Below are 22,474 nucleotides of genomic sequence, written 5' to 3'. Positions count from 1 at the left end.
CGCGCGCTCCGTCCGCGCCGGTGCGTGGTTCGTAGCGGGACGTTCCGTCCGGAAGTTGTTTCCTGGCTTGGCCTTTGGTACGTAGTAGAGGGTGTTGGCCAGCTGATCTAGCTCGTTGCGGAGTACTTTCCACGTAGGGATCTGCTGAGAATCCAGGCGGCGAGTGATCTGAGCAGCGGTTTCTTCGTCCAACTTGCTCAAAACGAAGCTCACTATCATTCCGTCTTCCACTGCTGACGCGGCTTGATCCATTTTGCCAGCAATCTGGCGCGCTGACGATGTCGATGTTTCAACGGCGTCGATAAGCCGCATCAATGCCGTTGAAGACGCTGCTGTCAATTTGGGTAACGCGTACAGCTGCTGAAAGTGGCCGAGAAATGCCACGCGCTTCTTGTAGAAGCGTTCCTCAAGACGTTTCCACGCGTCTTGGAAGGTCATCCCAGCATTTTCAAATGCTTCGCAGCTGTCACGGGCTATTTCACACCGTTCAAAGCATTGGATAAGGAAAGCATAGCGGTCTGCATCTTCTTCCAACCCAGCCACGCGTTTGTTGAATCGCCCTGCGAACGCGGGCCACTCCGATGGCGATCCAGAAAATTTGGGTAGGTCTAGCCGTGGGAGATGGTTCTTCTTTGCAGTGGCCGGCAGCATCGTAGCGTCGAGTGCTGGCGTCGCAAATGTGTTTCCCGGGCGCAGCTCGGCCAAAGCGCATTTTGCCGTCGCGTACGCCTCGGTGAAGGGGACCCGTCTTGGATGCGGTCCCGCGAGACCCTCGAGCTGCAGGAGAGCATTTCTACCGTCGGTCCATAGTGACTCTAGGATTTCGGCTTTTATGGAAGCCATGGTTTTAGAGAGCTTTCCTTCGCGAGCCTCATCGAGTATTGCCTTAACTGCACCTTCCAACGCAGTTAGCTGACGCGCTGCCTCGATGCTGTGCTCGCTATCACCCGGTGTCGTCATGGCTGAAGCACTTACGATAACTTATACACTTACACGAAGCACTACACTCGCGTTAAATCACGTCGGGGTCACCAAATGTTTTTGCACGAAGCCGTAATTTCTTTCGACGAAAGAACCCGTACACGAAGCACTTACACACGGATAAAGATAAACACGTTTTATTTGCAATTAAAGTATACTTGCGGTGATCTCCGTTCACGTTAAGATCAATATGATAAGAGAGCGATCGATCCGCTGATCGATCGCTTTATAGATGCTTCTCGCAGGAAGCAGGATAGCGCATTCTCTCGTTGCCACGTGCCGAACGATAACGTGTCGGCCCGTGATTGGTCGAGCTGGTGCGTGGGAGAAACGCATTCTCCTAGACGTATGCGGGAGAAACGCATGCGAGAATTCGCATGCCGACGTGTCGGAGTCGACATCAGGATTACAATTCGATTTGACGGTTTATTGCGACAACCAGTTAAAGATACGATTTTCGCCATCATGCTCCAATCATTTAACTCCCCCGCCTTTAGTGTCTCTGTGACCGCTTGAAGTGCAATTAAAACAACAGTAATGCATTATTTTAGAAGGAAGTCACCAGTAAATTGATAATAATAAATTTAATTCACGTCTATGTTGTGTTTGTCCAGCGTAAATAATTAAAAAGCTAGATGGACGAATACTTTTTGCGCGCCCATCAAGCGACTTTTTTTAGTTTTAGTTTTTAGTTTTTTAGACCAAAATACATAAATTTTGGTTGCTATTGCACTATTTAAATGCTTATTTTTTAGCAAAACGTGTGTATTGATGGTCCCTTTAGCAAACCTCATCATTACTTTTATCGCCGCATGCCTATTGCGGCCATAGTTCCCCTTTTTCTGTAAAATATTCAGCTAGACGAATACTTTTTGGACTGACTGTACATGAAAAACAAAGAAAACCCCAAAAAATAATTTCTTATTTGAATAATGAAATTCAATTTTGTCTGTTTTATTGATATGTTTATAATAAACACCTATTTTTTCTCATACATCTCAGCAGACGTACTTGAAGAATCAACAACATCATTTGCAGGAATTAATTATTGTTTAGATTGTTTACTAATTGGTATAACCTTGAGACGCTTAAAATTTAAGGCATTGCCAGCTACATTTAGATCTGATGCTATCGTCGGTTGAGATAGAACTATACGCTGCGATTGCACCTTTTGCGATCCTCCATCGGCGTTCTGTAATTAACAATAAAAATATAAAGATACACTGTAATGGAATAAAATTATATGCAAAGCATCAACGATTTGAATAAAAAATTGGATTTTTGGATTGAATAATTGCACTAAATCACATTTGAAATCTTTTTGTATTATAAAAGTTATTAATACTTACATTACTTATTTCAGTACTTGAAGATTGTATTTTGACAAATGATTTATCTTCCATACTCATCGCACCTAATGGTTTGTTATTAGCAGCTACATGTGGCGTGAAAAGAATGGCGCTTCCAGCAGAGCCAAGCTGTTTACTTTGATGTTGTTTCTGTGGAGTTTGCTGAGGATACTGCGTCTGAGCTTCCTGCGTTTGTTGCTGTTGCCTTGATTGAGCTGTAGTGCATCTTCCCGCACAGACTGTTATTGGTGTGGTGGAAGTTTTAACTCCACTTCCTGCACCGCTGGCGCCTACCGACCCAGCCGAAATAGTTGTATGTTGAGAAAGTTTATTTAATGCCGTTGGTGGTACACTTTGCACCTTTAGCAAATTATTACGAATCATGAGAGTTTGAATTTGTCCTGGAATTACACTGTTTGTGCATGCATTTTCTCTTCTTGCCGTTGAAGGTAAACCAGGTACATTCTATTTGAAAACAGATACAAAAGATATATTAATTCATTGACATTAGAATACTACAATCGGATTAATTAATTACAGCGGTCCTCCTCATAACGATTTTTTCTTATAAAACCTGCGTTATAGCCCCAGTGAAATTGAACGTGAAATTTAGTGGTTTGCTGGTACATTTCATGATTTTTTTTATCAGAATATTGCTTATCGTACACCAAAATAAAGGAAATTTGATTCCTCAACCATCTAGACTATAAAAAAAAATTAATTAATAAATTTTATGCATTTCCTTGTGATTTCTCGCTTTGTTCACGGTGAAAAATTAATGGTCAGCGGGGCTTCACAAGGAAATGTATTCAATTCATCATTTTAATATTATAGATGACCAATATCACCGCCTAACCCGGAATTGTTCAATCCAAATTAAAAGGATAGAGGAAAGATTGTAGAAATATTGGTAAACAGCATTGACGACATTTTATTAAGAATCAATGCACATTTTAAGACACCCGAAGATATTGGGAAATGTCGAAGACAAAGGAAAATAAGCAGCGGATAAGAAGTAAATATTTAAAACAAAAAAGAACTTAAGAATAAAAAGACATAATTAGAAAAAATAACAAAGAGCCGGAACATAAAATTAGAAATTAAAATCGTGGTAATCGCTGTATTGCGGAAAGGTATTTCAAGAGCAGTCCGATTTCTTAAACACCTGGAAGGAACATACCAACTAAGTTGGGAAAGCAAGTATGGAGCATCTATATTCCCTCGTAACAAATTGCTGATAAATGACACACATGCTTTAGTTCGTCTAGATTCGAGGGTGTCGAGATTGATGCGGTGGTGGAATTTCCAAAGAGGCGACGATATAAGCACCTAGTGAAGCGCTTTTGCACGCCTTCGAGTTTGTTTTTCCAACCTGCCCTGTTAGTACGGAAGACAACAGAAGCATACTCAACAACAGGGCGCACTAGGGAACAATACAATGCCTTAAGGAACCTCAAATCGGTGATGCCCGAAGTCATGCGAAAAATAAGGCCAAGGTTTGAATAAGCTTTACCGATGACCAATTCAAGATGACTATCGAATGATAGCCTTTCGTCTAACATAACACCTAAATCGCGAACACGTGACACCCTGTTGAATTCAGTGTTATTAAGAACATAATCGTGAATAAGAGAGGAATGACGACGACAAAAAGAGATGACGCTACATTTACTAGGACAGAGCTCTAAGAAGTTTGACGCACACCATGAAGAGAGGGAGTTAAGAAGAGATTGGAGTGCGCTGCAATCATCCTCTTGCATCACTGGAACAAATACTTTAATGTCATCTGCATATAGAAGGTGGTAAGGAGATGGGAGAATAAAACTAATGTCATTTATGAATAACAGAAACAAGAGGGGACTTAGTACACTTCCTTGAGGGACACCAGAGGAATTGGAAAACGGTAAAGAAAAGGACGATCCGTAACTTACATGAAGATTTTTATTAAAGAGGTAAGACCCAATCCAGTGAACGAAAGACGTAGATAAGCCTAATTTAGAGAGCTTCATCAACAATAGTTTATGAGATACTCTATCAAAAGCAGATTTAATATCAGTATACACTGTATCAACTTGGTAACCTGTGTCTAAGTACTGGAACAATTTGGATATGAACGACATAAGGCTAGAGGTAGTGGAACGTTTTGGCATAAATCCATGCTGATTAAAGGTTATATACTGCTTCGATAAATACAAAAGCTCAGAATGAACGATGATTTCCAATACCTTGCCACTAGCGGGAAGTAGGGAAATACCACGATAGTTGCTTACTTCAGATTTACTGCCTTTTTTAAAAATAGGACAGAGCCAACCTGTTTTCCATAGAGCAGGGAAACATCTATGTTGAAAGGAGAGATTGAAAATGAATGTCATTATGGGAGCAATAGCGTTGGTGCACTTTTTAAGGATGATTGCATGTATACCATCTGGGCCAGGAGAATAAGAAGGTTTTAAGGACAATATAGCTGTAGCAACATTTTAGACGGTACAATTTAGGGAACGGGAATACAAAACATCGCGAGGTGTAGTAGAAAGTCCACCCTCTAACAACTCCTCATCATTAATGTAATCAGAGTAGGCGTTGGAGAAGTGATCGGCGAAAAGTGCACATATCTCTTCTTCGGAACATGCTGTTGACGAACCATAAGACATAGTACTGGGCAGACGATGATTGTTACGAAGGGAAGAGATATAGCTCCAGAACTGTGTTGGGTGTAAAGTAAATCGGTATTGCAAGAAAGCTATGTAGGACTTATAACGGACCCGATTATAAATGCGATACGCCGTTGCTGCATATTTGAACAGTCGTTTAGTGTGTGGATTACGGTATTCCCGATAGTCGCGTAAGTAGCGCTGCTTATCACGTTTCATGGATTTAAGGATTGAATTGGACCAGGGAAAAAAAAAGAAGGGGCTTTACGTAAAGGACAGCACAATGGGAAAGCTGAAGACACTAGCTGTGTGAAAACAGAGACCGCTTCGTCCAGCGAAGGTGCCGAGTGCACACGAGACCAACCGGTATCTAACAGCAAATTATAAGGTTTTTAAAAATCACACTTTCTAAAATTATATGAGCGATTGAGGTTCCCTGTATTACTCCTAACATGAGACGACAATTGATTAACGGATGTGTGATTAATAGAAGTACACAATTCTAATGCTGGGTGATGCTGATCTTCAGGTAATAGAGGAGAAGCGGCTAATGAAGGAACTCTGATGTGAGACGCGTAGTTAACATGAGGAGAGTAGTAGAAAATTAAGTTAAAAATTAGAAAATTAGGTCTAATTGCACATTCCGATAATTTAAATTGCCACTGAGCTGACGCAAGTTACAAAAACGAATAATGTCGAAAAACGCATCAACGGATGTAGGGGAAATTTGTGCACGAAAATACTGATGTGTTGTGTCGTGTATCCATGAAATATCAGCTCGATTAAAGACTCCAAAAAGCAGCATACGATCATGTTTTTTCATCCTCGTCACTATACCATCGATCGTTGCATCAAGTGCACTGAGCGTATTTTAATTTTTGGTGAGAGAAGGGGATATGTAGATTGCACCGATGAAGATAGAGCAGGAAGGAAGCTTGATTTGTAACCAGCACTGTTCGAGGCAAGCGCTCGGCGGTATAACCTCACAGGTGTTTAGATGACGAGATGCTGCGATGAGAGTGCCTCCGCCCCGAGAGAGAGAGAACTGTTGTATACCGTACGATCGCCGCGGGTTACTGTATACTCAGAGCCAAAAAGAAGCGAGGATGGAATGTTCTCATCCAACCAGGTTTCGGCGAGTATGATGATGTTGTAGTCGGACTCCGATGAAGATAACCGCAATTCATTAACTTTGGTACGCACACCACGAATGTTTTGATAGTAAATATTGAGTGTTGTTGAATGTTGCGTATGACCGAGAAAGGGAGCAATAGTAGACGGGACCATAACAGTCGATGTAGACGGAAAGGCAGGCATTGTACATACTGCTGCTACTGTTGATATTGATGTTGTTGAATTAGTTGTAGTAGCTGTTGTTGTAGTTGCTGTTATTACTATTGTTGTTGTTGTTGGTATTGTTGCTGGCGTTGATGTACGTATTGTTATAGACGTTGCAGCAAAATGTTCGTCTATGGTGGGTTGATGGTTTGGCTGCGTAGGTTGTAATGCAGTGTCGGGGATACTGGTGGTGATGGGGACAAAAGATGCGGGGGTGATGAGGAGAGTATTGGTGATGCGTCGATTAGTGGCGGCGACTGTGGAGCCGAATGGTAATCGGTAAATTCACGAAACGCAACTTCAGCTGGCCAAGTATTTTGAGACAGAGCCACATTCTTCCAAGTTGATGGGATGCCGACTTTGAAGGAAACGAATGTTAGTCGGCTCAGATCCGCATCATACTTGGTTAACCGGCGAACATGGATATCGTTTGTATTGAGCTTAGATTTAACCCAATTTGCCATGTCGTCGGGAGTCACATCAGGACTGATGTTGGTAAAAAATAGCCAAAAACGAGGTTCAGGATTAGCCACGGTTTTTATATTAATACCATTATCATCAGTGTTAGTGCCTCGCAATAATGGTTTGTTGCAATTTTCGAGTATCTCCCGATGAATGTGTGAGTGTTGTCCGAGATGAGTGCCTTCGTATAACTGTGTGCGTGTTGACTCTAAGGCACGGATATTAGTCGGAGCAACAACCCTTTTCTCCGTAAAAGGTAACTCTTTCAATAGCTCGACTTTCATTAGTGCCAGGGAATCCGTAATTGTTGATGTTAGTACAATGTTAGTAGTTGATAATAGTTGATAACAAGCACACTAGTCAGGCAAAACCAATACAATCGGTTTTACCAACCTTAGATTAATAATCCGATAAAGGACGAGCATCGTTCAAATAACAGCAGCTGGAGGTCTCAATCTCAGCAAAGCAATAATCACTGGAGATCTCAGGCTCCACAGAAAAGTAACTTAAGAAAATAAATGTAGGAAATATCCAAAATAGACATCCTAGCGAGGAAATCGGGTACAATATCGAAAATAGGAAACCTACTAGCATAAATATTCTAGAGCAACGCGATCCCAAAAGTGCAATTTATTGCGCTCAAGTAAATAATCAGCACTGATAAGAAACAGAAAACATAATAGCCCGAATTCCACTCATAAAAAATAATAACGATAGTAATAAAAAGTATGAAAATAAATTTTACAATCAAAATGATAAAGGATATGTAAACATGAATTGAATTCTGACTGTAAATTAAGGAATGTAACGCTTCTCCAATGTAACGTAGAGGGCTGAGCCTTACTTTTACCTCAATTTTTGTAGCATCATTAACGTCATTAACGCATTCACAGATGATATGCTAGGGTGTGCCTAAGTAAGTGTTCTCTACTCTGTCTGTTTTGCGATCCTGAAGGCGCGTATACATTTACAATTTTAAGGTTGTTATTAATGCATACTGCTAATCCTCCCGTCTACGCTCTTCTCTATGTGTGAGTGTTTCAAACAGAATCCGTTCCGTATGGCTATTGCTGTCCCTCTTTTTTATAATCTAAATTTGTATACGTTGTGAAGCCGTTGATTTCAAGATTATGATCAAAAACTTCTTGCATACATACAACATCTGTTTCTAATTTTCTTATAGTCGAATGAAAACAGTCTAATTTAATATTGCTTGATAAATTGTTGAAGTTTATCGATATAATACGAAGGCTTATGCAAATATTATTCATAATGTTTGATTTTTCGTACCTTTTTATATCTCTGAGTGTTTGCGATTATACCTAGTGAAGGTAGTCCTCGAGATACACGGTACCTCTTATACGCGTATTCGGAGATATGCGGTTTTCTAAATTTGACAGTTCTTTGAGCAAATTGTAATGATTTATCACATCAATAATCGTCATATGCGAAATAATGTCTCTTCTTATAGAATGTTGAAAACCATTTTAAAATGTTTAAAACTATTATACTAAGTCAGAATCAAATCTAATAATTCATTAAGGCCCGTGGCAACGCTCATCCGATGCGATTTTATCGGACGAGATTTATATGGGATTTGACAGATAGCGTCGGACGTGCGATTTCATTGTACGATGGAATCAAAAAAATTTGATCACGTCGGATCGTCGCATCCGATTTTATCTGTCAATGTAATCATGCAGTTTATGTAGGAACAATATGAAATTATTTTTTTTATAATGGTTAAACCATTCAAATCATTAAAATTTTCGCAATATGAGCAACGTTTGACAAAAGCGTCCGATAAAATCGCATTGGATGAGCGTTGCCACGGTTCTAAGTGGCTAAAACCATCTCCTACTTGCAAAATTACACGATCATCAGTGATATTTACACTGGGAATTACGAGATTCGGCTTACGAAAATTCGAGATTTTTCGCGGTATTTCGCGACCGATTTCGGTCCCCATTAACTGCGTATCTCGGGGAACGCCTCTACGTCCTTTTTCCAAAGTGGGTAGAAAGGAGGTGTCGTCATGTAGACCAATTGGGCATCGAGGCTTTAGAAAAAAGCACAAAACCAGGATCGACGGCAGTTGTCAAATGCGACGAATGTTGCTGGTATTTGGATATGATAAATGAATTGTTTTCGTTTCATACACATTTTTTAGCACTAAAAATTTGTATTTTGCATCCACACTCCATAAATCGGCATTTTACACGTTATAATGCAGCTGCTGCCTGTAAACAAATATCGACGACTGTTGTCAAACTGTATCTCAAAATGGCAACATGCCAAACGCTAAGAAGACGCCTCCTCTATATTCCACCTTGCTTTTTTCGATTCCATGTTAGGCCGCGGGGTCACGGGTAGTGATGGGTCAAGTAGCACTGTGCCACCACGCACACACAGCACAGTAAAATGTGTGAGCACAATTGCACATTTTATAAAAATGTGGTGCCACACTTCGAAAGATTTTTGTGCTCCGCACAATTTTTGAGCTCCACACAATTTTTGTGCTCCGCACAGTTATTCGGCCTCAGCACAATTTTTCGATCGAAAAAATTCGATAGATCCGGCTGTCATTTTGGTGTCATTTGACACTCATTTCGCCGCCAAGGTGTTCATTTTACTGGTCTTTTTGAAAACTGGTATACCATGACACTCACGAGCAAAATGAACTATGCTACAAAAATTCGATCGTTCCGCTTTGCATGGGGCAAAATCCGCGACGCATTGAGCTGCGGAAATTATCGAATATCAGAAAAATTCCGTAAATCAAGGTTGATGTTTTTGAAAAACGTTATGTAAAGGCAAGTTGGTAGATGTGTTGGTTCTTTTTCAATATTTTGGGTGATAAAAAATTATTTATAAATTATTTTAAAAATTGTTTCCTGGGGGGCCAACTTCATGTATAGGTATAAAAGAAATAGTTATACTGTCAGTTTTACGTGAGCGCCTATCGAATTTTTTCGATCGAAAAATTGTGCTGAGGCCGATTGTGTGCGCACAATTACACCGCGCTCTGATACCAATCGAACAAGACACCACATTTGTTCGGAATTTGATCGGTTCGAGACGATGTTTGTCTTGTTTGTTCGAGATGTCTGACGAGAAATCCTCACGTTTGTTCGACTATGATTTGCGGGTTATACCAACAGGACACGAAGCGTAAACTCAAAAAGTTAACGCTTGATTTGTATGAGAGAGCATAAACTTCCCGTCAAAAGATTATAGAGTTGTATGGCTTAAATCAAGTTTACGCCAAAGTTTACGCCTCGAGTGACGTCCGTATGATGTCTGGTTCGATTGATGCGAGAGCGCGGTGTAACTGTGCGCGCACAATAGCTGTGCGGAGCACAATAGCTGTGCGGGGCACAAAAAGTGTGCAAAGCACACTAACTGTGCGATAACACAGTAACTGTGCGGTAACAAAGTAACTGTGCGATAACACAGTAACTGTGCGGGCGCAAAAAAAAACTGTGCGGGAATACAGCTACTGTGCGACCACACATTAAGTGTGGTACCACGCACACACAGCACAGTAGACTGTGCGTGGTACCACAGCACCACACAGTGGAAAGTGCTACAACAGCGCAGCGCAAACCGAAAGAAACGCGAGAGAGCAAGAACAGCTGATCCGCGCATCCAGCGCAGCGCGAGAGGAAAAAAACGGGAGGGAGGGGGTATCAGCTGATCAGCTGTTTTGTATCGCGAGAGCGCCCCGTGTAATTTGAAGGCAAGCGAGAGAGCGCTGCGCGTGCTTACTCTCAATTCGGAAAAAAATCGCTTCCGCTCGACTATGCTATTTATTATTACCTTCTCCGGGTGAAGCGGCTGTTCAAGTTGAGTTTGCTAAAAAAAAACATTGTAATAGTTTGTATAAGTTAAGGAAAATGATCAAATTTAACCATTAAACTATAATATAATACATTTCGTGTTATTTACTCAAAATTTGTCAGAAAAAAGAATAAAATAGGGAGGAATAGCATCTATCAAAACTCCTCGAATGGGAAAATTAACGACAGCTAATTTACCATTAAATTGCCCTAAAATTACCTGTAATTTAGCGGTAAGATAGTGGTAAATTAAGTTCGATGTGTCTGACTGGGTATCCTAAATTGGGTAATCCTTCTTCTCAAAATGTGTATATTATACAGGTTGGGTTATCCCGAACAATTTGACGAAACAAAATGACAGGAGTGGATTCGTGGATTCATATTTTGATGTATGCGTGTGAATTCCAACGGCTGTTGCGGTTGATGTGACGTATTGTGTGTGAAAAGTTACGTAACACAATCGATTTCACTCATGTAATACGCTCAGTCAAAATGGCGTTCCCGTCAAACCTATAAGCCCACTTAGTCCATATGCCATGGCTATACTGCGTCGCCGAATGCCACGGTTATACCGCGGAACGCATCACCTGCAAATTGGCCCACAGCATCGACACCATCCTCTCACCAGACAGCGATTGCTAGCGTAAACTTTTAAAATTCCTTCGTATCACTAACTCTAACCAAAACCACATTTGTAACAGACAATAAAATCAACGGATCCCAAATAACCAAATCGGCCTTAACCCACTGTAAAGCCACTTCAAGCCCACGTGGGTTAGTTGTGGTTGATTCAGTCGTTAACCCATCAAATTTTAGAACAATCGGAGCTGCCAGTTCCGATCTGATGTATTTATCTTGCCCACCCTTAACCCACCTTTTCCAAAAATGCTTTGAGGAAAAGTTTGGTCAAGGGTTGGCTAAGGTCAATATGCTGAACAGGATTTTAACTCCTCGATTGATTAAATTCATTTACTTACATCACTGCACTTCAACTTCAGCAATATTATTAGTCTATAAACTATGCATTGACCAGCCAAATGGAAGAGTTAATTCGCAAGTAAACAAACACACATATACACATATTACACATGAATGTTTTACAACAAACAAACTTAAACACACACGTTTAATGGCTTCCTTGGCACAATTAAATAACATATGAAATAATATGAATATGAAATACATTGCCCGTGCGAAAAACTGACTTCAACATTGAAGTGGCTTCTTCTGTGGCCGTGTGGCTTAACCTACCAAACTGATAGTTTTTTAGCTTTGTTTCATAGAGCTGGATTTTTAGTATAAGAAATTGGTGGCGTTTTCGGTATCTTGGTTATTTGGGATAGCTTTAAGTAAACCGAGATTACCCGGTATAAGGTAACTGCAAGACACAAATGGCTTGCAAAGAAGAACGTTAGATTTTAAGTATAGAATTAATCTACCGATTGAAAGAGGCGAACGAGGCCAATTGGCTCAAAGTCTCTATAAAAATAAAGAAAAAAAAACTAGTCCCTACACCCACTTTGCTTTTTCTACTTACTTTCATATGTCGTCATTCCGTCATGAATTGACCTTGTATCCTATATGAACTTTGTATCGTACACAAGACAGTTGAAATGACGCATAGACAAAATTATATCTAATAAATGATTTATAGGCTTACCGTTCAAATAGACATAGAGCGACAACGTCGCGCGCGACGAAACATAGCTTAGAATTTTAAAATAGCTCCGTGTAGATTAAAGCAGCTCATTTGACTCAGTCAACCAACTTGTTTTATATTACCAACTTGAAAACACACAAAAATAGGTTAAAATGTGTTCAAATCTATTTTTTGCGTTTGGCATTAATCTAGCTTGTAAACAAACTAGATACAGTGGGTGACCGCTAACTGGATGTGTTTTAACTGGAGTGCTTTTTTGCCGGTCTGGTGGTACAGTCGTCAACTCGAACGACTTAACAACACGCCCGTCAGGGTTCAAGCCCCTAATAGACCGTGTCCCCATACGTAGGACTGACTATTCTGCTATGGTAACAATAAGTCACTGAAAGCCAAGCCCACTTTACTAGTGGGTATTGGCAGGCCTTGACCGGCAGCGGTTGTTGTGCCAAAAGAAGAAGAAGAAGAAGAAGCTTTTTAACTGGAGGTTCGCTAACTGGAGTGATTCTCAGTTAAAGAACACTTAAACGTCAAAACATGAAACATCCGGAATCTCATGAAGAGAAATTTGTCGCAAATGTGCATTTTTCAAACAAATTTAGAGTCTCTTGCCTACGTTTGCTATTAGTTTATGTTATTACACGAATTACTATACTTTATATCAATATAAATGAAAAAAAAGTTTGGTATGTTTATTCCAGACAACACCGATCAAAACAATCAATCCATAGAAACGTCACTCAAGTTAGCGAACATTGTTTGTTAACTGGAGCTTGTTTACCTCTCAGTTAGCGGTCACCTACTGTAATTTGATTATTTCGGATGAAGCAAAAATGTCGCGCGAGACGAGTAGCTCTGTTTGCAAAATTAAGCTACTTTTCGTCGCGCGCTATATTGTCCCTGTATGTCTATTTGAACGGTTAAACTTATCACGTCAAGCAATATTACACGAAAATAAGTGATATTTTGACGGGAAACCGTGAAATTCGCCTTACACGGAAATTCGACATACGCGGTATTTTGGGGTACCGTTTTTTGTAATGTATCCCGGGGAACTCAAATCAGTATCATTTGCTCAAAGAACTGTCAAAGGGGCCCTTCACGATTCTAGTCAGTTTTTTGTATGGAGTTTGACAGTTGGAGGCTGAAATCATGTAAACACTCCATACAAAACCACACACAAAACTAGTCTGCAATTTACAGTCTAGATTATTCTAGCCTCAAAGCTAGAATTAGATTCGATTACCTGCTCGAAAAATGGCAAAACAAGGTTATGTTTACATTTATCCTAGGGTGCATTAAAGAGACCTGATGATGGATTCCAGAATCAAAGTGTATGTAGTCCAGGTGATCTTTTTATAACCAAATGTGAATATCACTTTTTGACAGGATGGGTAAAAACTTTTGTTTAAACATGCTCTCTCGAGGCTTGACCAATATATAAAACACTCTTAAAATCTTCATTCAGCAACAGGAGCGATAAAAATCATCCTTCTAAATTCATACACCGTGGGATCTGCTGCTATACAATGCAGACAGCTGACAGGCTGAAATTTCAGCCTACCAACTTAAAATGGAAAGAACCCCAAAATTAGAAACTGTTTATCACCGAATCCGCGTATAAGAGGTATCGTGTATATCGGGGACAACCAGTATTTAATATTTTTTTGACTCACCCTATAAACTTGTAAATCGTCAGAATAAACACCAAAAGAAGTCGATTTTCACGTTTCTCATCCAAAATACAGCTGATAAATGGATATTTTTGTTCACATTAAATTTTTGGATTAGATTAAGTTTTGATTAAAAATCCGTTGATCCACTTAGCTATTTATATAATACTTAAAAAATAGCAAATGTCTGGCATCTATGTGGTTTAAATTGGTCATAAAAGCAATTTATTTTGCATTTGACAATTCTAGGAGCAAATTGAACTGATTTGACACACGAACTGTTAAATTTAGAAAACCGCGCAATGGTGCTATTAGATTAGGTATTAATAGCTATTAGATTTGGTCGTTATTATTAGATTCGGACGTGCGATTTGTCGTCGGACGTTAAATATCAAATCCTTAAAATATACAATTCGTCGGATAAAATCGCATCGGATCTGCGTTGCCACCATCCTTATACGGAAGTCACAAGAGGCGTAAACTCAAAAAGTTTACGCTTGATTTGTATGGGAGAGCGTAAACTTCATGTTAAAAGATTATAGGGTTGTATGGCTGAAATCCAGTTTACGCCAAAGTTTACCCTTCGTGTGACGTCCGTATTACTCGAACGGATTATGCCCATTATACTAGAGTCCACTGTAAACATAGATTTGTTAGGCCGAAAATACACGGACCGGAATTCCTCCTGCTGAAAAATGTATGGATATGACATTTCGGAAAAGTTGCCGTTGACAGTTTGTCTATGGGTTTGGCAGCACGGAGTTCGTGTATCTTCGGCCTTATATAGATATAACTAACGAATGTACTCACCATATCGTTTGAATTTTGCTGTTCTAATGCTGGGCTGATGGAATTTGTATTTGAAGTTAGTAACATTGTGCCAGCGGGTGTGCCTTTATTAACACCGTTGTTATGTAAATGCGAAGTGCTGACTGTAATTCCTTGATTGGTCCCGATCGCCGCATTGTTTGCAATTATTACTGGTTTTCCACCAATATGTGCTATATTTAGGCCACCTGTATTCATCAAACTAAAAGATTGGACGGACAAATTAAAGAACATCATTTGTGACAACTCCTGTAAGGTAAAACAGTAAAGCAGTACAGAAGAAAGTGATGGTTCAACAAACACAATTGCAATTGCGAGACTAAAAGTCTCTATGTTCAACGTAAAGCGGCTACCACTATTGAATATGATTTACCTCAAAGAGGATGTGCCTTTCAGCTTAGTTGAAGCAATGTTCCGGACCCCTATAATTTTTGCATTCAGTAGATCCGTATTATCTAGCGATGTTTTCGTTTTAGAAATGTTATTTTGTGGTTGTATTGTTGTTGTGGAAGTAATGGCACCGGAACTAAATGATTTTGGACTCTGAGCAGTTGTGAGTAGCTTTACTTGTGGTATTTGTTTTTCAGAAGGTGAATGAACAGGTGGCGATGGAACCGTGTCGTCAATGGTATTGACCTCGGTTACATTTCCTTTCTTATTTCCAACAATAAGCGAAGCTGCAGATGGCAAAGACTCTGCAAAAAATAGACGGTAGTGAACGCATGAAAATCTCGAACGTACATAAACTAGTGCTTCACATTTAATAAGCAATATCAATGGCTTTTATTAGACTTACCATTTGAATCTTGAGATGAAACAATTGTTAAGGGAATATTGTTTTTTCGACATGTTCGAGATGTTGATGCTACCGATATTATGTTTCGGGACTGAGGTAAAATGGTGTATTGTTGCCGTACACTCCCCAGTGATGTAGTCCCACTATTTGATAGTACGTTCGAGGCTGATGTTGAAGTGATTGAGCTTGCTGCATTAGAACTAGTAGTAAACTGTAAAAACTGTTGTTGTCCAGTTTTGTTGGTGCCAGTTATCTTCAAAAAAGTATTTAAACCCCCTGTTGAACTGTTTGTCGTGGGCGTAACACCTTGTTTTTGTAAAAGACTCTCCAATGGAATTAGTTGACCTGTGCTAATGCTGGGTGTTACGATTACTTTTGAACCAACATGTGCTGTTAAGTCATTTCGATGCTTATCCAAAACATGGTGGCGAGTTCCTTGGGATATTAGCTTTTCAGACAATCCACTTGGCGTTACTTCGGTCTTAATAACAGTCGTAGTTCCGGTGGCTGTTTTTAGTACTCGCATGGTAGAATTTGGAGTAGATGCGGGAGACCCAATATTATTTGTCCCGGAAATGGTAACCGTATTAGCTCCACATAACGTGCTTGCATTCAACATCCCTTGGGGTTCGATGGATGTGAGCATTGTAGATGGATGCATTTTTATCATCTTCACACCAGGTGACGTTTGATTTACGATGCTTGATGAAGGATGTCCAGGAGAATTCGACGATGTAACAATTGTACTGACGGGTCTAATCGTCGAAATACAGTGAGTTTTCGCACGTGTAGGCGTGATTTTGACAATTTGCTGTGACAGTGGTTTCACACTTGAAGTTGAATTGTGTTGCATTTTAAATGATGCTGGAACGGCTGTCGGACTTTCCAACTGAAATGGTGAACCTACACCTACACCTTGTTTCGCATCGTCAGTTGTACAAACTATTTGCTTGGTGATTATAGACTGTTTTTGATTTTGCAATAGTAAATTTTGAATTATTTGTTGCTGCTTTGCTGGCGTTAGAACTGACTGCTGACCTTTGGTAAGGGTGATAGTACTAAAAAGGTTTGCAGTGGGCCTTATGATTGGTCTATTGGTTCCAGTTTCTGTTACAGTTGTTATACTAGTTGAGTTAGTCGGTTTAATGGCCACTACAGTTGGGACATTACTGCTTTCGCCGGCGGATGATGCATACGCTCTGGCAGAACTTAACATCATCTTTTGTGACAAAACAGTGGTCGCAGGATTTGATTGTAACATTGGAGCTGAAATAGAACTTTGTTTTGAAGTCGATGGTGTAACTGAAGAGCTATAATTTGGTTTTTCTATTGCGGCTGATATTATGGTACCACCCTTGATTGTTCGGATTGCATTTGCTGCAGAAGTAGTGGCAATAGAAGAACTGTTCATGGAAATTTGTGGTCTTTTTGCTTGTGTTGATAGTTGTGGAGATAACAAAGATGTAGATTGCGCGCACGCAAATGTTTGATTTTTTTGACCTAACGTACCGAGGTTTGTGTTGTTTACCTGGCGGATGGATACTATCGTGCCGCCTATGGCAGAGCTAATTTTTATAGCATCTTTCGAAAACGAACATGAGGACGGTGTAATGATCGGTGATGCAGTTCCAGCAGATTGTACTAATATTGGCTTAGTATTCAGCTTTTGTAAATTATCCACACAATTATTTAAAGAAAAATCAGTCGACGGAGATATCGCTGTACTTGCAACCATGGTTTTGGCAGCAGATACAACTGCAGAAACGATGATCTTTTTAGGAGATTGTGGAGAAGTATTATGTGCTGATAGTTCTGATGTTAAAACTTCGTTTCCTGTTACTGTACTATGGTTTGATACTACGTCCGGTCGATTAGATAATGATATTGAAGATTTTGGTATCTGAATTGTCCGTACATTGTTTCCAGAAGATGTGATTAACGTTACAGCATTGTACAATTTACTTGAAGATTTATATATTGTATCAGAGCCAGAGTCTAAAAGTTGATGATCTTGCATGGTGGTATTGATGGACTTTTTGGTGCGATCAGTTTGGCTCGGAGAATTGCTTGCAGATCTATTCTCATTTCTTGTGTCGACACATGATTGCTGGACAATGCTATTATCCATTACAGTTAGAGGAACTTGTTTTTTCAATAGCGATGTTGTCGACCGTGCTACAGTCACCGTGTTACCAACTATAGTTGTTGGAATATTAATAACAGACGTAGCTGCACTTAAATCTGTGCCCGAATCCATTACATTGATGATCTCTGTAGTATTATCCCGAAGGATTTCAACAGCAGAACTGACTGAGGCAACATTATCTCTACTGGGACCGTTATCGTCAATCTGATGTTGTTTGGCCAGGTTTGAAATTTTTGATGTCGCTGTCGTTAAACTTTCTCGGGACTGTCTCATCGATTTTCTCACAATCGATTTCTTATGTTTGGATAATCCTTGGTATTGCATATGTAACCGCTCAAACTCTTGCTCCGTGCGGTTTCGATGTAAGTAGATCCATATTTTCCGTTTCGCATCATATTTCACACAGGGATCGTGCTCCGTATGCATACGATCCAAAGCACCGCTGACAATGGTCTGCAATATTTGATCGGTAGCTGTGGGGGAGATATACTGTGAAGATTTCAATAGTTCACAAATATCTGCACGAGTGCCTTCGCCGTTAGGCAAACGGGCAGTTGCATCTCGAACCAACGTAAGAATGGTAACGAAATTTGGGCGATTTGCGACTAGCATACTGTGTCCACGGGCCTTCGAAATTCCTGGAGCCTGTGTGTATATTCCTTTAACAGGTCCCACCACACTGTCATACGAGTGCTGTTTGTAAGTGAAAGCCATGTGCGGATTTTCATATCGACATTTTTCCTGTTCACGGAACCTTTGTATTTCCTCATCAGTAGCCTTTCTAACGCTCCAATCCGTAGGGAAAAGTGGTGGTGGTGGTGTCACCGAACGTTCACTAGCAGACCCATCCTCATCAGCTAGGATTGTCATGCTTGATAGCGATGATACAGAAGACTCATTAAATCCGATAGAAACTTCTCCGGCAGATGGCAATAAAATGGAGGACGATGTTGAGGAATAGGCGGAAGATGCTAAACTTTTGGTACCGATGTTTGTTTTATTCTTATTCTTCGGTGAAACAGTGACGTGCATATTTGTATCAATTGGCAAGGTATTATTCAAACCAATAATATTGTTAGCCGTAATCGTAGGCATATTGGTTTGTTTGTTCATTTCTTGTTTTCTGTTTTGCCAATATGTGCAAAGAGGAACTAGGCGACTATCAGCATCACGAGACGCGCCAATCCATTGCAAAATATTGATGGCGATTTTGTGTTCTATGTACGGTACAAAATCTTCCGGTTGGTTTTGAAATTCTCCTGTAAGAAATTTCACCGCAGATTGAAGAGTCGAATCCCAATCCCCATTTTTGTTATATTGCTCAAACCAATCATTTCGTTCAGCTACAGGACTTTTTGTCCAAGCCTCAAGTTTTTGCATCAATTCTGACATAGTACAACGGTGGTCGGGATTCGAACAAAATAGATCGCGAACAACTGATAAAAAGCATGCATGAGTTCCATTACTCAACAACAGGTTCATTGAATTATTGTCTCCTGTGCTGGTATCCGATGCTTTTTTCGGTACGTCAGACTGTGCAACGCTATTTAAAACATTTGGATTTAGCGATGTAACAACTGTCGGCTTTATAGAAAGTTCAGTTTCGTCTAATACATGTTCAGAAAAAGGCTTTAATTTCTCTACAGTATTAATAGGATCTTCACCATTTTCTTTAGTTTTGTCATGGTTTGATGCTGCTCTCGTGCCTTCTATAAACTCATCGTGTTTCAAAGCAAGATGGTGTAATTCATTGTCCATCGAATTTGATTCTGATGAATCATTTGGCAGTACGCTTTTCGATTTCTGATCGGCATCCACTGAAGGTTCTACTTTAATTTCAGTTATATTAATACCTCTCTCTTCTAGATTAAGACCAACCGAATGCTTTAAATCAGCCTGATCAGGAGAAACTCGATGCATTCGGAATAGCTTTTGTGACTTAATCCTAGCTTTGATACCAATCGGATTTTCTTTTGCTGAATCTGAAATATAAACTTTTGGAAGGGGCAGAATTCTTCGGTAGCCTGCAGCTATTTGTGTGCGGCTTACTACATCCTTTAATTTAACACCATCCAGGTTCAATTCGGGATGATTAGGCTCTTCCATTTTACGCTTTCTGTGCTGCACAAGTAACTTTCGATAATGATCTTCAGTGACAATAAACAATTTCGGAGCATTGAATATTGTTCCATCGAATGTGTTTCCACCCATTCCGTTGGAAGTATTAACCAAAGCGCTTTTTTTCGATAGAATATTTGTAAAACCCGATGCACCAGATAAATTAGGGTGTCCAATCGTACGATTAGGGTGGCACGATTGTTCGCCTGATTGCACATTATATCCAAGTATTCTTCGTTGCTTTCGGATGGGAGCGGTTGGTAATGCTTGGAGGCATTCTTCTTCATCAGAAAGGCTCAGTGATAATCCAGCTTCCTCAGATATGCTAACAATTTCACTTAAATATCGTTTTGTAGCAACAGCTTGGCATTTTGCCATGACTGAAGGTGCTTCGAAATCATACTCTCTTTGCCGACGTTTACGATAATTATCCATTACTCGGCCACAAGACGGTAACGCGTGGTTGCTAATAAACTGTAGTTCACTAAACAAAGCAGCTTCGCGTGATATCATTACATTTTGCGCTAAACGACTTAGTCGCTGTAACTCAACCATTCGTCGGTCTTTCGTTGTAGATTTGGCTAAATTTTGTTGCAGTCTTGCTATGTCTACTCGATAGTTTCCCGTCGATAGATTTAGGCGAAAACTTTCCATTGGTTCCTTGTAAAAACGGTTTAGTTCACGCGAAAACAAACTATGAACTATTTTCGTCGTTGACGAAAAATCATCTTTAGCTACCGGTAAGTACTTAGTCAATTTTTGCTGAGTGGCATTTGGCAGTGCATCCCATAGCGAATAGGAAAAGAATTCGTTAAATATGTTACCATTTTCACTGAGATCTTTAGGTAGCATAAATTTGTTACTCAGTAGACTACTTCTTTCCAATAAGCTTGCATTGCTCTCGTCAGAATCACTTCCGGAGCTCGATGCATACACATTTTCCGTAGCCTTGTAGATTTTAACCATTGTTTCTGTACTAGATTTCTTATCCATCACAAAGCGTCTTCCCATAATTTACTCTTTAAGCCGATATTTTTTACGTTGGCAACTGGCACAGTGCTGAAAGAGATTTCTGCCGGCAGTAAGTTAGTATTATTATTATTGTATTGAATATATCTATTGTATATCTAAAGTCAACAAATACAAACCTTAAAAGCACCAATGCAATTGTTTGACCTAACTGGTGTTGATTTATGCGTAATCGTTGACCTTGGTAGTTTTTACATTAACATTGCGTACATTAAGCCACTATTTTGTGAAGACAATATTGTAACTAAAAGACCAAAGACTATCGTTAACAACTCTCACTCCAAAGATTCAATTATTAACTTGTTACAAAACTAATGTTTTATTTAGCTTCGTACCCAAACATGGAAAACACATTCTATTTCATTTTGTTTGACATACCGATTGTTTGTGACCAAAGTCTATATAATAGCAATCCCCCACATACATGGTTTGTCGGCGTTCTGGCACCAATCGAACAAGACAAACAAACACGACTTTGTGCGATAAACGCTCTATCATTGCCCACCCAAGTGACATTTGCTCGAAATTGATTTCCCATATCTGCTCGATTAGTACTTGATACGCCTGAAATTGTGCCAAGATTTGGTGTGTTTGTAAATTAGACGTTCCTCTACCGTTGAATGATGCCGTCGAGGTCATTTTTTATTCATAGCTATGGTTTTTTGATGAATTTCAAACGCTAATTTTGTGTGACGTTATCTATAAAAAATAAATATTATTTAAGAATACAGGGGGTCCCCGAGATACACGGTTAATGGGGACCGAAAACGACCGCAAAATACCGCGTATCTCCAATTTCCGCGTAAGTCGAATCTCGCGATTTTCAGCTAAAATATCACTAATTTTCGTGTAATGTTGCAAGTAGGGGGTGGTTTTAGTCACTATACGAATTATCTGATATGATTCTGACTGAATATAACAGTTTTAAACCTTTTGAAATAGTTTTTAACATTCGATCAAAACGGAAATTATTTGGCAATTTACAATTGATGTGTCAAATCAGTACAATTTGTTCAAAGAATTGTCAAATTTAGAAAACCGCGTATCTCCGAATCCGCGTATAAGAGGTACCGTGTATCTCGGGAACCGCCTGTATAGTGGGAACATGACCAACTATAACGATAGGAAATATCATTCCCGAGCGAATCTAGAAAAAACCCAAGTGCCACAAATCCACTAAACGACCACTAAACGCCTTCTAAACGACTCAAGCACTTTACCTAAACAAAATATAGAAAGACTTCGTTTAGCAGACGGCAAACGACTCAAGCATTCTAAAAATAGCAAAAAATACTCAACTGGTTAGGTATTGCGCATCGTGTATTAATACCGTGAGAAAAATGAAAACGAAATGACAGGAGAGGATTCGATCATTTGTTGATGTATGTGTATGAATTCCAATGGCTGTTTTGGTTCAAGGTGGATTTAAAATATAACCGTATTAATACACGATGCGCAATCTCAGATTGCGCATATATTCGTTTTATCAAAACATATGTCATTTCGCGTAGCCAACCCTGAGCTATAAACGTCATTTCCATACAATTTCAGATTGCGCCAAGATTGCGCATAAATTTTCAAGATTATATGTCCGAGATATATACATA

The 22,474-nt window shown here is 39.7% G+C and overlaps 1 protein-coding gene across 8 annotated transcripts; it reads right to left on the bottom strand.

Annotated features, from left to right (window-relative positions):
* Positions 1–1,898: 1,898 nt before the first annotated feature.
* On the bottom strand, positions 1,899–22,105 carry LOC4578506 (uncharacterized). 8 transcript variants are annotated; one of them, XM_061654155.1, is made up of 8 exons: positions 21,203–22,105; positions 20,987–21,111; positions 15,575–20,910; positions 15,152–15,473; positions 14,761–14,980; positions 10,601–10,636; positions 2,331–2,795; positions 1,899–2,173 (listed from the first exon to the last, which is right to left on the bottom strand). In XM_061654155.1, the coding sequence occupies exons 3-8, from the start codon at positions 20,847–20,849 to the stop codon at positions 2,027–2,029; spliced, it is 6,465 nt and encodes a 2,154-aa protein (XP_061510139.1). In that variant the 5' UTR covers positions 20,850–20,910; positions 20,987–21,111; positions 21,203–22,105; the 3' UTR covers positions 1,899–2,026. The 8 variants fall into 8 exon arrangements, with proteins under 8 accessions (XP_061510139.1, XP_061510141.1, XP_061510137.1 ...); XM_061654157.1 differs by having other exon boundaries at positions 15,575–20,897; positions 21,203–22,078; XM_061654153.1 differs by having other exon boundaries at positions 21,246–22,078.
* Positions 22,106–22,474: the final 369 nt, after the last annotated feature.

Source organism: Anopheles gambiae, chromosome 3, assembly GCF_943734735.2.
Source record: "Anopheles gambiae chromosome 3, idAnoGambNW_F1_1, whole genome shotgun sequence".
Classification (NCBI taxonomy): Eukaryota; Metazoa; Arthropoda; class Insecta; order Diptera; family Culicidae; genus Anopheles; species Anopheles gambiae.
The sequence above is the reverse complement of the archived record's forward strand: the minus strand, read 5'-3'. Positions and strand labels throughout refer to the sequence as shown.

Coding starts and splice junctions, on each gene's coding strand:
- LOC4578506 (XM_061654155.1), bottom strand. CDS start 20,849: ATGGGAAGACGCTTTGTGATGGATAAGAAATCTAGTACAGAAACAATG. Junction 10,637..14,760: donor AGCAAAATTCAAACGATATG/GTGAGTACATTC, acceptor GTTTTTTTTTAG/CAAACTCAACTTGAACAGCC. Junction 2,174..2,330: donor CAAGTACTGAAATAAGTAAT/GTAAGTATTAAT, acceptor TGTTAATTACAG/AACGCCGATGGAGGATCGCA.